The sequence below is a fragment of the Heptranchias perlo genome, chromosome 5, assembly GCF_035084215.1.
Source record: "Heptranchias perlo isolate sHepPer1 chromosome 5, sHepPer1.hap1, whole genome shotgun sequence".
Classification (NCBI taxonomy): Eukaryota; Metazoa; Chordata; class Chondrichthyes; order Hexanchiformes; family Hexanchidae; genus Heptranchias; species Heptranchias perlo.
The window spans coordinates 11,423,649-11,438,146 of record NC_090329.1 but is presented as its reverse complement, the minus strand read 5'-3'; the positions used below and the strand labels follow the sequence as shown (position 1 = coordinate 11,438,146).

Genomic DNA, 14,498 nt, shown 5'->3' with positions numbered 1-14,498 from the left:
GCCACTAAAATGCTGAGATATGTTCAGAGCAGAGCTTTAAGCAGCAGTTTGCATTGTAACTGACACTGGCAGAGCCTCAGTCTAAAGACAGCTTCAGCAAAAACTAGAAAAATCGACTGACACATGGTTTGGAGGACCATTTGCAAGAAGCCCCAGTGGATTTTCATTAAAGCTTGGTCATGATTGCAGTGCTGCTCATCTTAGTTACGTGAACTGTTGCTTAAAGCTCCACTTCGCATTTATCATAACAATGCATCACAGCTCGTAACACTTAATTCTTTCAGATTTTCTTCTTTTGCTGCGCTCCACCTGATACCCATCAGTGAAGCGCACCCCAAAATAAAAATCACTGGATTAGACCTACTCTCCTTCAATTTGAACTACCTGTTCAGATCCACATTACTAATCCATACCTCTTAAGAAACAAAACTATATCCAAATAGCAATTAAAATCTAAAAGATCTGGCAAAGCATTTTCCCTATAGGGGCCAACGGCTGGTAAGTAGACATGTGTAATGAAATAATGGTATATTAAGTCAATGCATCCTGTCCAGACCAATAACTCTTCAATATTTTTACTTTGGCAAAGAGTCAGCAACGGTGAGAAACTCTTTAACTCAAGTGGTTATTGATCCTCATTGAAATGTAATTTAGGCAGCTGGAGAAGAATATAAGTTTTTCTATTTTTCTCTGGAGAAGCTGACAACAGGGCCAAGTATGATTCAGGCTGTGAAAGAGACTTGGTCCAGACAGAAAATTTAAAATGAAAACAGAAAATGATGTAAATCTAAAATACGTCTGTCCAGTTTTCTTTTCTCTTTACAGTATCTGTTGTGCACTTTTTTGTTATTATGCCTAGAAAAAGTTAATTGCATATTGTTTGGTCTCACTCTTTTAGATCATCAATTCTTAATCTTGCAACAGTAAGATTTCTGTCTGGGTGCACACCACCGACACCATAACTACCGCACCATTCTAGCTGTGCTGTTACAGTACAAGTCATTATGTCTGTGTAGAAAGTGGATTTTTGTTTCCAATCATTCCGAACTTGACTAACATATACATTGTAATCCAATAATGCAGAACAAAAAAACCCCAAAAACATATGAATATCCTTCTGCTATTGATAGCTTAATTCTACATGTGCTTAGGTCCCAAGGTTCTGCTGCTCTTTCACGATTTGCTCAAATGTGCACATCAAAATTTACCACTTTTGACATGCCCACAGTAAATCACAATTTCTACATTTCCAGAAATTAATGTTAATGTACTATACACTTCAACATGATCGGAGTTCTAATCTTAACAACTTCTGCTCCATTCTCATAGCTTCGGTCATTTAAACCCAATAATCTCCTTCCCAGCACCTATTATTTTTCAGTTATTGCAATGAATTGACTCCAGTGAATACAAATAATTGAAACTCAAAAATAATGTTCTATCGAATCCATTGTATTCATTCACTGATAAATGACCATACATAACACATTTTACATTTCATTTTCACTGTGAGGTTCCAACAAATTAATACAATTTGACAAAGAACATGTTATTCACTGAACAGAAACGGCATAAAATCTCAGAGTGACTGGAAGAAGGGGCTGTATACTATCCAGCAGCCTCCTGACTCATAACTGCAACAAATTCCAATGTAAGACAAGGATTAAATTTAATGCTGGCTGCTCAGCACAAAATTACTGTGGCAGAATCATTTTTTCCACTGAACAGCAAAACCACTAAGGTTGCTCGTAGAGTTCACAAATCAATGTTTCCACATCTAAACAGAGTATTTGGTCTCCATTTTGTTATTCATTCTGTTTTCTCCTGGTGATAAAAAGTTAAACCTGGGAGCAAAAGCGTGCTACATTAAAAGCAATTGCAATGTTGGCCCCTCACCTTTCAGCTCGTAAACGTTTGGCCATGCAAGTTGCTGGAAGTGGCAGCCGATAATGGCACAGCAAGGGCAATGGTGCATCTGGGACCTCAGTGAGCAACGTGACCAACAGTCTATCACCTTAACCAATGAGATTTAAGGATTGAGGGAAAAAAAGAGGAATGAAAGAGAAGGAAATAGGGTGAATTAGTCAATTTGGGTACAGAATGAGAAATAAAAAGATAAAGAAAGAAATAAAGATTCGATTAAGAGAGAAAGAAAAATTACACAGAAAGTAAAAGAAAAAAAAAAGTTTAAAAATTAAATTTAAATTTTTTAAAAATCTAACAATTTACCAACTATAGGAATAAGACTCCCTTTCTGGGCCAGAGAGGTTGAGTGGCATTGCAGGAACATAAATCCTGTCATTAAAACTTACCCTAAGTAGCAGCCCTAACCTTCTGCGGCGAGTTTAATTGGCAATTAATGTGCAAATGCAGCAATTTCCTGAAACTTATGGGGAGGTTGACAGCGAGCTGCCATTTTCACAAGACTAATGGCAGAGCAGCACAAATCATCCAGCAACTTGTGGCGATTCGCAAATCACGGGATATCTCTTACTCGCCACAAGTTGCTGGACAATTTACACATTAATAACCGTAAGCTCCATTAAACTCACCGTTATTTTGCCAGCAAATTCTGGGCCATTACTTTTTTCTCTTGCTCCCCCTCCCATGATTGATTTCCTCAAAATTAAATTAGATGTGCAGAGTGTATAAAAGGGAATGTGATGGATGTTTTACATTTGGATTTTCAGAAGAGGTTAAGGTACCACATAAGAGAATAATAAAAATTAAACCAAATTCAATTGAATATTGATACAAGAAGAATGACATTCAAGTTTGCTGATGACAACAAATTAAGGGAAATGGCAAACAGTTGGGAAGAATTTAGGAGTAGAAGAATATAATGTACAACATTCTGGGGAAAAAAATAAAGTACAACACCCTAAATAGTAATATCCTTAACAGAGTAGAGGAACAAGGAGACCTAGGTGTGCAGATACATAGACCTTTAAAGGTGGGACAGTGCAGGTAAACAAGTCAGTTAAAAAGACAAATGGATTCTGGGTTTTACATAGAGCAGCAGTAAATATAAAAGCAAGGAAATGATGTTGAATTTGTACATTGGTCAAGCCAAAGTTGAAGTAGTGTGTGCAGTTCTGAGCATCCCATTATAGAAAGAGTATTAGAGCCGTACATCCAGTACATTAGACACATATGGTTAATTAGGAATCCAGATGTGTTTGATGGTATTTCTGATTAGTAAATAAAAATGAGTAATAGACACCATGCGATCGTAATACTTTAACCTTTTTGTGCATTTGTTGATAAAATGGAAAGACGAAAAGCAGTGTGCGCGATTGTTTTTTGATCATGGCGAGTGCTTCACTTCCTTGGTTACTGAATGGTGGCAGCTGTTTGTTAGGTAAATATACACATGTAGTACATTTACTTGTATTGTGTGAGCGTATTGAGGCGTTTTCTACTAAAATTAGTGCACGTGGCTAAAACGGTGTTGCCGTAGCCACACCTGTGGCTAGTCAGCAAGTTCTATTGGAAAGGGTGCAGTGAAGATCCAGGAATATGAGGTTGTAGTTATAAAAACAAGCTTCAAAACTTGAAGCTTCCTTCACTAACAAAACATAGAGGAGGATTTGATAGAGGTTTACAAGATTATGAAAGGATTTGAGAAGATAAATACTGAAAGATTCTTTCCACTGGCTGGTGAGTTGGTAGCAAGAGGCATAGACTCAGTGTTTATCACAGGAAGAACAAAGAAGGAAGTTAGAAGGATTTTTTTCTTTTCCAGAGGCTTTTTAGAAAGTGTAATGTTTTACCACAGTGGCTAGTGATGCAGAGACTATAACATCATTCAAAAGGGAATGAACAAGTATTTGAAAAGGAAGAATCTAAGAGGATACAGGAAAAAGACAAGAAAATGGAATTAGTGGAGATACCTCCAGTTGAAAATCTAGCAGTCGCAAAGGCTCAACAGTGCAAATGGCTCCTCCTGTACTCTAATTTCTATTCTATAATCACTGGCTGAACTGGAGCTCTTCTCTTCTCTTCCCTCCCCTCCCCTCCCTCCAGGTGCTCATCAATGACAATCCACAGAAGTAATTCATTGTCTGGAAAGCCTATTGGGACGCCGTGAGGTCGTGAAAGGCACTATATAAATGCAAGTCTTTTGTTCATTTTATAGATGGCCACCAGGCGGTGCCCAGGATGATAGCGCTCCTGATTTCTCTTCTCTTTCATTAACTGAAATCAACAGGCAATAGGAAAAAAAAACTTGCAGTTATGTACTCTCTTTCATGTCCTCAGGATGTTCCAAATTGCTTCCCAGCCAGTTAATTATTTTTGAAGTGAAGTCACTCATGTTATGTAGGCAAAAATGACGGACAATTTGTGCATAGCAAGGTCCCACAAAAAGCAATGTGATAATGACCAACTAATCTGCTTTTGGCTCAGGGATAAATGTTGGTTAGAAGACCAGGAGAACTCACCTGTTCTTCTTTGAGTAATGCCATGGGATATTTAATGTCCACTTGAACAGGTAGGTGGGTCCTTGATTTAATGACTCATCTGAAAGGGGGCTTAAATCTCATTACTTCTCCAAGAATTAAAACAAGAAATGTTTTGTATAGCTCTCTCTGTCTTGAGGATAGGTGCAGGAGGAATAGAACATTTGACAATTTAAATGAGAAAGAATTAGCATACAGTGAAAGACCTAATGAACGAGTATCAGTACTCAAAGTTACTCAAGTTCATTTATTCAGCCAGGGCACATACTTTAGAAAACTGATCTCCTAGTTAGGATATCCAGCATCTGGCTTTCCTCATGATAAATGTATTTGATGAGATTATTCACATGAAATCTATTTAAAATCAACTTCACATTTGTCTACAGACACAAAGAAATTTAAATTAAACACAGTAATCAGAAATTACTGCAGGTTGGAATACACCGAGCTTTTGGGAAAAAAAGCCAGCATATCAGGATTAGCAACATTTTCCATTTTACTCCTTGAGAGAATAAAAATGCAGTATTTTAATCTATATTCTCTGGAAACTGTAAACTTAACACACAAATATCTTTGTGAAATGATACCGTAGCTCCAAGACAGATGTCACTCAGAAACCAATCATTTAGTAAAATGGAAAGCTGAAGGCAAATGTCATTTAGTGATAAAATGGTTGCAAAATCAATGCTACAAATAGTTAATGATTACACAATAAAGGGTACATCAGATTGCAGCAAAATGATAAAATATTGGCAATGTCACATTGCAGTAAAGTAAATAGCAAGACAAAAAGGTTAGGATAAGTGGTACAGATAAATTTCAAAAGGAGGTTAAAGCTAACTGTATAAAGCACCAATGGGACCACACTTTTCCATTTTGGAATAATGCTTAGAAAAAGGTAGAAGCACTGGAATATGTTCAAAAAAAATAAGGTGAATGAAGACTCTGCCAAAGGATTCAAAAAATATTGGATGAACTGCTGATTCAGCAAGAACAGGGAGCGGGGGGGGTGGGGGCTGGCGCTCGAGGAGAGAAATGAAACTAATTTAAGCATTTCCTATCCATAGACACAAATGAAAACACATTAGATGGGATGAATGTTCTCTTCTCACTTTGAAATGCCAGAGTACCACCACAGCATAAAGTCTGGTGGACTTGATTCAAAACCTGGCACAAGCAGGACGTCACCAGAATTGGTCAATTTCTCCACAAGGCTGGATCAAGGCCTTGCAGAAGCTGATCAACAAATTTTCCCCCTCACTCAGCTTGAACATGGCAACTTAGGCCCCGATTTCTGACAGGCGGTGGGGAAGTTAGAATAAGGGCAGGGACTTACCCACTGTGTCCTGGCATGGGTCCAATTATTTTTTTCAGTATGTTTACAGGAGAAGAATAGTGTGTTATCAATTTAAAGTACTTCATTGTATAGATAGGGGATGGAGTAAAATTACACCCAGTTGAATTTCATTGATTTTCAATATTACAAAACAGACCCCGTGCTCCTTCCACTTGGACAATTCACAGGCATGCCAGGCAGCAGCTTGAAATAAATGACTCCAAGGCATCAGCAGCTGGGAGTCGCCTGGATACAAATAGGGAGGGGTTCCAAAGAATTAAAAGTCAGACTGGTTGAGCACTGCTGTACAGCCAGCACTGATGGGTTTTTTTTTAGCTGGAATATTGTTCATTTGCATCTAACGCACTCCAGGTGCTGATCTTGAGAATTCCCCGTGGAGCTACTTCATTGCACAAGGGGAGGCCCAAAGTGGTAGGTCTCCGAAAGGGGTTAGAATTGTCGATAAAACTGAAAGCATCTTTAACCAGCTAGGAGATTTTTATATACTTCTTTTTCTATTACATTAGACTTAAAATAATTCTTCATTTTATCCTTTAAACAATGCCAATGTGATGGCGACAAAATGACAAGAGTTAAAATGATAATCACTGATTCACCCATCTTAAAAGGGATTCCCCAGATTAATACGGTGATAAAAATCTCATCCGCATTTATCAGGAGAAAAAAAAAACCCACCATGTACTTAGTCTAAGTTTAAACTAAAAATGCCACCCACCATTTTTCCAAACACTTGCATGTGCACACTTCTTCACTTAGCCCCCTTGGTTTCCAGCACCCTAGAGTGGCTGCTAAATCACTTTTCAACAAATATCAAGAATAAGACGACTGAAAAGGTCTTTCCCCATAGTATTCTTATGTCCAACTCCCAACGTTAATCATCTCCCTGAATAAATTCACAGTAGCTACAAAGTCACGTTCAAGTCTTTACCATTCTGGCTGCGGCCCTTCCCTGGTGTTTGGGGAGGTCTTACTGGCCAGCAATATTAAAAATTAGGAGAACAAAATGGTAAGTGGTGTTGGCGGCAGCTATTTGCTTTTACCTCTGGAAAAAGGAAACAAAAATCACCCCCAGCTACCAGATTTAGCTGGTGCCTCCTTTTTATATTAAGCAAGGCTTTATAATAACAAACTCTAGTGTTGCTGTGATCTGCACTACCTAACCACACCTAAATTCCCTTTACTCATTGTCCAGAAGAATGCAGTTCTCCAAAATCCAAAGTCCACAACTCTACAATAACTACTGTACAAAATATATCTAACAGTTACACGCCCCAAATTCCAGATATACTTTAACACTAATAGTTTACTGTAGCACACTGAAATATTGAACTTAAGAAAAAATACTAACCATTTATGCATAATTTGATGGAAATAGCAACTAATACACCATTTTACAGACCTGGCAGAACTACATATTGGATGACCCTTCCCCAATTTCCCACAAGGTGAATTTTAACCTAATGGGCCCTTTGGAGAAATGGGGGGAAAAAGTGTGTATGGAAAATAGGAAGAAAAAAATAACCTACTGTTACTTTAAATCTTGTTTATCTATAGTTATTTAATACTTCTTGTTTTCCAAAGGCGCTTTTACTTTATGTGACTGCTATTCTCAGTGTAAATACCATTCCTGAAGGTAGAACAGAACTTTTAAACTGTTGTATATTTAATAGTGAAAAAAGTATTAATTGCTGCAGATGTTATTGACAGAAATCATGTGCCTATGTTAAAAGGTGTGTGGGGGCATGGTTATTTAGCACTGTGGAGTTACAAAGTGCAGAACGAATAAGTGATATGAGTGAATAAGTGGGTTTGATCCACATCTACTTGCTAAGTTATTCATGTCTGCTGAGCCACAATCGACGTGGTTGTCAATTTTTGTGGTCAATTACTGCACTATGCCATCAGATCAACTTCTTCCTCATGTGGCCTGCTAAATGTGCAGAGATGATTCCATGCATCAGCATCAAATTCCCAGCCTTGCTGCGTGCGTTGTGACACAGAATTGCATCACACCATCATGTTCCCCGGCCTACCCCGGCCCTGAACGCAGTGAGCCAGGTCAGCATTAGGTCATTGTTCCTTGCTCACACTGACTCCTCGTGTCCTCTGCACATAATCAATGCAATAACTTTGGCGACTTCATTACACACCACAACAAAAGTCACTAATAAGAAAAAGGTCTAAATGAAGCAGACAGTATCAATGCGAGTGAGCAGTGGGCGTAGATATTTTGGCATCACTTGCCCTTGACCCCATGATAAAGCAAAAGAGCCCTAAGTATTCAAGTCAATGCACTTTATCAGGATGTAGGTCAATGCATCTAGGTGGACAATATTTGGATCAGCCTGTATTAAGTCAATGTTTCCTCATTTATAATTATTTTGAAGATGAGAGAATGTAGTGCAAATGCCAAGGCAACATCGGATGAGAAATTGGAATGTCTGCAGAGGAGCAATAATGTCGAGAAATGGGGACAAAGAGTGAATTAATCATTATGGACTTCACATGGCAGTTCACACAAAGATGCAAGAGTTATTAGGGCCTAGGTTATGCTTTGTAAAGTAGGGGATCACTTCTACAGAGGCAGAGTACTACTTGATCGGGCCTGATCAACCCCAAGTTCACAACCCACAATGGATAAGTGAGTGAGTGATATTTATTAGCTGAGCAAAAAAATCCAGTTTCAATTGATCACCACCACAGAAATCATGGCTAACAATTAGAAATTACAAAATGTGAATCCATGTTATTACAATGCTTATCCAATTCAGGCTGTAAGAAACTGGGTGCAGCACCCTGTCACTGCACATTGACAAACCAACACATGATACCGGAATGGTGGGATCCAGGCTCTAACATCTCTCAAGTTACCAAATATCATCTTTTGCCAATAGGAGTTATTGAATTTTCTTATTATTCATTCTTGGGATATGGGAGGCGCTGGCAAGGCCGACATCTATTGCCCATCCCTAGTGGCCCTTGAGAAGGTGATTGTGTGCCTCCTTCTTGAACCACTGCAGTCCATGTGGTGAAGATCCTCCCACAGTGCTGGGAGTTCCAGGATTCTGACTCAGTGATGATGAAGGAATGACAATTTATGTCCAAGTCGGGATGGTGTGTCACTTGGAGGGAAACGTGAAGGTGGTGTTCTCATCCACCTGCTGCCCTTGTTCTTCCAGGTAGTGAAGGTCAGCTCATTGAAGCTGATTCAAGACCAAGCACGTGCAGCACCCAAGAAACCAAAACCAGAAGCAGAGCACTGTCAGTCAAGGGCATTATAACAAACATTATTACCATGCTCCTCTGCTCAGATAGTTAATGCAGTGAGTAGGTGAATTGTACAGACCAGAAAGAATCTGAGTTTGATTCAGTGTCTTTCATAAGTTGTCTAAAGGTCAGCCCAGGTAACAATAAGGTGTTACAACAGGCTTCAGGACCCTTAACATGCATATTAAAAGCAACTTTAATGCAGAATAATGTCCCAAGTCACTTCACAGTAGCATTATCAGAAGGAGATATTAGGAGTGGCCAAAAGCTTGGTCAAAGAATTGAGTTTTAAGAAGGGTCTCAAAAGGAGGAGAGGGAGGTGGAGAGGTTTAGGGAGGGAATTCCAAAGCATAGGGCCTAGATGGCTGAAGTGGGATGAAGAGAGGGGGATGCACAAGATGCCAGAGTTGGAGAAATGCAGAGTGCGGAGGGGGACAAATTTGTAGGGCCGGAGGAGGTTACAGTGATAGGGAGGGATGAGGCAGCAAAGTGATTTAAACACGAGGATGATGATTTTAAATTGGGAGGCATGGGGGACCGAGAGCCAGCATCAGTCATGAGGAGGACGGGGTGAGGGGTGAACAGGACTTTGCGCGCAATGGAACACGGTCAGCAGAGTTTTAGATGAGCTGAAGTTTATGGAGGATGGAAGGCCGACCACGAGAGCTTTGAAATAGTTGAGCCTGAAGGTGACAATGCAGAGAATCTGCGGGGTTCAGTAGCAGATGGGCTGAGGCAGGGATGTTACGGAGGTTGAAGTAGGTGGTCTTGTGATGGAGAGGATATGGAGTCAGAAGCTCAGCTCGGGTCGAACAGATGCTGAAATTGAATGACAGTAGCCGCTGAGGAGGGTGGAATCAATGCCAAGAGTATGGAGTTTGAGGCAGAGGCCAAAGACGATGGCTTTGTTCTTACTAACATTTAATTAGTGGAAACTGTGGCTTATCCAAGACTGGATGTCGGACCAGCAGACTAACAGCACAGATCAAAGATGAAGTGGAAGGGTTGAGAGAGTTGGTGGAGAGGTAGAACTGGGTGTCATAATTGTACATGTAGAAGCTCACACCATGTCTGTGGATAATGTCGCCAAGGAGCAGCACGTAGATGAGGTAGAGGCCAAGGACAGCTCCTTGGCTGGCAAGGGGAAGCAGCAAAGGCAGCTGAACTGATGGTTTCAATCTTAGCGACAAAAGTCCATGTGCTCCTCGCATTTGCTGTTGGACGTGAGGGTGGAGGGAGCAGGGTGGAGGGAGCAGGGAAGAGGAAAAATTGGCCAGTTTTACCTATCCTGCCAGCCATCCAGCGACATCTGCTAGTAGTGCATGTGTAGTCATTTAGAAAGAAGAGGGTAGGGCTCATCTGTGATGCTGCCTGCATTTGAGGAGCCTGCTGAAATTCACTGACTAGGTTCACACACGAAGAATGGCAACTTGGGTGAGGCCCCAGGGGATAGTTGTCACCTGTGGAAATGCACTCCAGCAAGGAATCAATACTTACAGCAGCCTATGAGGAAAGAAATCAATGGCAAAAAAAGTAGGAATAAAACACAATGCAGTATTGTGCATGCCATAAATAATTTCTGTTCACAATGTCTTAAGCAATTGAAAGTTCTACATTTTGGTGTGTTTAAGATTAGGTATTTTTCTTGCACTCAACACCACTGACCATTCCCGTAAGCCCATGCTTTCTATGACTTGGAGTGTGTTTTTATGTGCCCAATATCGAGGTATGCATAATGGGCCCAGTGGTTGAATGGAAAAACTTGGTCACTGTACTCTGCACCACATGACCTTCTCAACTTCAGAAAGCGGAAGAATAGAGACTATCAAATCATGTCTTAGGCTACAAAATACCAGTTAGACTTAACGGACATGAAACAGATAAGTGCACAGTGTTAAATACAAACAGCAGATTTACAGTAATTGCAAACTTCACTATTCTCTCAGGAATAATCAAAAACAAAAGGTGGTTCTTCTGCGCAAATAACCAGCACAAAGCCAACTCTCCTGAAACACGGTACGTTATGTCTCACATGATTGCTCATTACCAGATGAGGTGTCAACATGACCAAACTGAATAGAATGACGCCTAAACAAATAAGCGTCAGGAAATACTTTTTAGGAATAATGTCTTTGAAATTATCTTTTACGCAAGACCATAATGTGTAATTCCTGCAGTTTGAGGAAGCAACAACAACTTGCATTTATATATCTCCTTTAACATAGTAAAACATCCCAAGGCACTTCACAGGAGCGTTATCAAACAAAATTTGACAACGAGCCACAAAGAGATATTAGGACAAGTAACCAAAAGCTTGGTCAGGGGTAGGTTTTGAGAGGCGACTTAAAGGAAGAGAGAGGTAGAGAGGTTTAGAGGGGGAATTCCAGAACTTAGGTCCTAGGCAGCTGAAGGCACAGCCACTAATTGTGGGGTGATGGAAATCAGGGATGCACAAGAAACCAGAATTGGAGGAACGAGCTCGGGGGTGATGGGTGAACGGGATTTGGTGCAAGTAAGGAGACAGGCAGCAGAGTTTTGGATGAGCTGAAATTTACAGAGGGTGGCAGGTGGGAGGCCGACCAGGTAAGCAGAGTTTGGAGGTAACAAAAGCACGGATGAGGGTTTCAGCAGCAGATGGGCTGAGGCAGGGGCAGGGGCAGGGGCAGGGGCAGGGGCAGGCAATGTTACGGAGGTGGAGGTAGGCGGTCCTGGCGTCGGAGGGGAAATGTGGTTGGAAGCTCAGCTGAGGTTCAAATACGACGCTGAGGTTGTGAACAGTCTGGTTCAGCCTCAGACAGTGGCTAGTGAGAGGAATGGAATCAGTGGCCGAGGAACGGAGTTTGTGGCGGGGACTGAAGACAATAGCTTTGGTCTTCCCAATATTTAATTGGAGGAAATTTCTGCTCATCCAATACTGGATGTCGGACAAGCAGCGTGACAAATCGGAGCAGTGGAGGGGTCGAGAGAAGTGGTGGTGAGGTAGAGCTGGGTGTCGTCGGCAGCTAGCAGTATCTAACATTTAAAGTGACTTTCAGACTGCTGTGCAAATATATAGATTTCATTAGAAATATGACCAAAACTTCCTAAATGTTACAGAAACAAGTGTGTTTTGAAGTGTTAGGAAGCCCACTCTTTTTAAAACACCCATAAGACCATTTATAAGATTAAAAATTCCTGCTACAAATGGACAGATTATTCATCAAATTCAGTGGTGAGGTATACAAACATATACTTAGTGATTCTGGAATGACACAACCCATTTGGGATCATTTGTCCTTAGTACACAAACTATCTTATTCTTATCACATCAGTGAAATGCAAGTACAGGATATGTGACAATGAGATGTTTAATACAATAAATACACAATGAATGATTCAACTGCATAACTCACGTATGAAATCACAAGTATGTTACATCCGAGAACTCAATACTTAGGTTATTTCATGCTTTGCCACCCCAGGTTCAATGAACATGATGACTGCAATGAAAATATTAACCCTGCTCCCAAAAAAAGTTACATTTCTGTTGGATGTTTATTTCATGGCAGCGGAACAATGTTGAATGTTATGCAGTTAAGTGGTGAAACAGCGTAGTTGCTATGGTACAACAAAGCTAATATTCAAGGGAGCACATAGGTAACTTTTTCTCATGCGACTAAAAATATCATGATCAGTCAGAAGCAAAGACATGTCACTCCAACAGCCAGTGACAGGATCAAGACAGTGCAAAATCCCATGTAAACCTTTTATGTTGTTTGGATTAACTTACCAGGGAACAATTTCAAAACAGGATTCAAATCGCATGATTCAAAATGAAAGCTAAATTTAAGATTCCGTCAATTGCACGATGAGTAAACACACCACATGGTGTGGCACTGACTCATACAGATTAAAAAAAGGTGCCAAATTTGCCCTGTGATAAGTCAGTTGATTTCAGTTGGGACCTCAGTGTCCTGTCCAGGACTTCTGGTGTCTGACAGCTATGCAGTGAGCATATATGGGTGTTAAAGGAGGTCAGCATTCAACTTGACTCTTAACACCCCACCACTCACAGAGGGGAGATTTCAACAGTTGCTGTGGAACTATAACCCAGCAAAAGTCTGTACCTTCAGGAAAAACTATGGGAAGGTGAGGAGATGACAGTTTAGATGATCTGAACCACTCAATTACATTATGGCTTTGTAACCAATGTCAGACACACTGTACAAACTTGCGATAACAATCACATCATCAGGGTGTCCTCTTTATTACTTGGTTAAGTCTGGATTCTCGGCTATGTAAAAACAAACCCAAACATTGAATCACTGAAACAGACAGGAAACCTGCAAGCAGCGAGTGTGGGAGCCGGGCAGGTTTGTTATCCCCCCCCCCCCCACCTCCCCTTCGGTCAGTCCTCGTTTTAAATCTCACCTCCACCCCGGTGTAGCTCTCGAAGAAGAAGAGGACGACACTCTGGTAGATGGTGTAGAGCCGGTCGTCCATGATGTGGTAGAGGCGAGCGGGCAGCAGCAAGGAGAGGAGGCGCCAGGCCGCCCAGGTGAGGAGGTAAACCGGGGCCGTGCCCATCATCACCGCCGCCGGCAGCCAGTAGCGGAGCGAGTGTGTGTGGACGACCAGGGAGAGCAGCATGTCGCCGGTGGACGGGGGAAGGAGGGAGAGGAGGCCGAGGCGGCGGCGGGTTTGCCCCCCCCTCAGGGGGTGGGGACAGGCGGCGGGGCGGGCGGGCGGGCGGTGGGCCGGGGCGGGAGGCACCGCCGGGCTCGATGTCCGGCTCACGGGCTCAGCGGCATCATTCCACCATCTTCAGAGCGGCACTCCACACCTCGCAGCATCGCGACTGCTGATTGGCGCCTCCGCTCCTCTCCCCTAGCAACCGGGGGAGGAGCCAAAGTTTGACTTGAATGGAGCGGGGAAAGAGAGAGAGGGAGGGTGGGTGAGAGAGAGAGAGAGGGTGGGTGGAGAGAGAGAGAGAGAGGGTGGGTGAGAGAGAGAGAGAGAGGGTGGGTGAGAGAGAGAGAGAGGGTGGGTGAGAGAGAGAGAGGGTGGGTGAGAGAGAGAGGGAGGGTGGGTGAGAGAGAGAGGGAGGGTGGGTGAGAGAGAGAGAGGGTGGGTGAGAGAGAGAGGGAGGGTGGGTGAGAGAGAGAGAGGGTGGGTGAGAGAGAGAGAGGGTGGGTGAGAGAGAGAGAGGGTGGGTGAGAGAGAGAGAGGGTGGGTGAGAGAGAGAGAGGGTGGGTGAGAGAGAGAGGGAGGGTGGGTGAGAGAGAGAGAGGGTGGGTGGAGAGAGAGAGAGGGTGGGTGAGAGAGAGAGGGAGGGTGGGTGAGAGAGAGAGAGGGTGGGTGAGAGAGAGAGAGAGAGAGAGGGTGGGTGGGTGAGAGAGAGAGAGAGGGTGAGAGAGAGAGAGAGGGTGAGAGAA

The 14,498-nt window shown here is 42.2% G+C and overlaps 1 protein-coding gene across 3 annotated transcripts in view; it reads right to left on the bottom strand.

Moving 5' to 3' along the window:
* Positions 1–13,940, bottom strand: part of agpat5 (1-acylglycerol-3-phosphate O-acyltransferase 5 (lysophosphatidic acid acyltransferase, epsilon)) — a 103,151-nt gene extending 89,211 nt beyond the window's left edge. Inside the window, exon 1 of one of the 3 annotated variants that reach the window (XM_067984011.1) lies at positions 13,495–13,940. In XM_067984011.1, the coding sequence (XP_067840112.1) occupies positions 13,495–13,713 (219 nt within the window). In that variant the 5' untranslated portion in view covers positions 13,714–13,940. The remainder of the gene's footprint in view (positions 1–13,494) is intronic. The other 2 variants (XM_067984012.1, XM_067984010.1) reach the window with 2 other exon arrangements.
* Between the last annotated feature and the right edge of the window lie 558 nt (positions 13,941–14,498).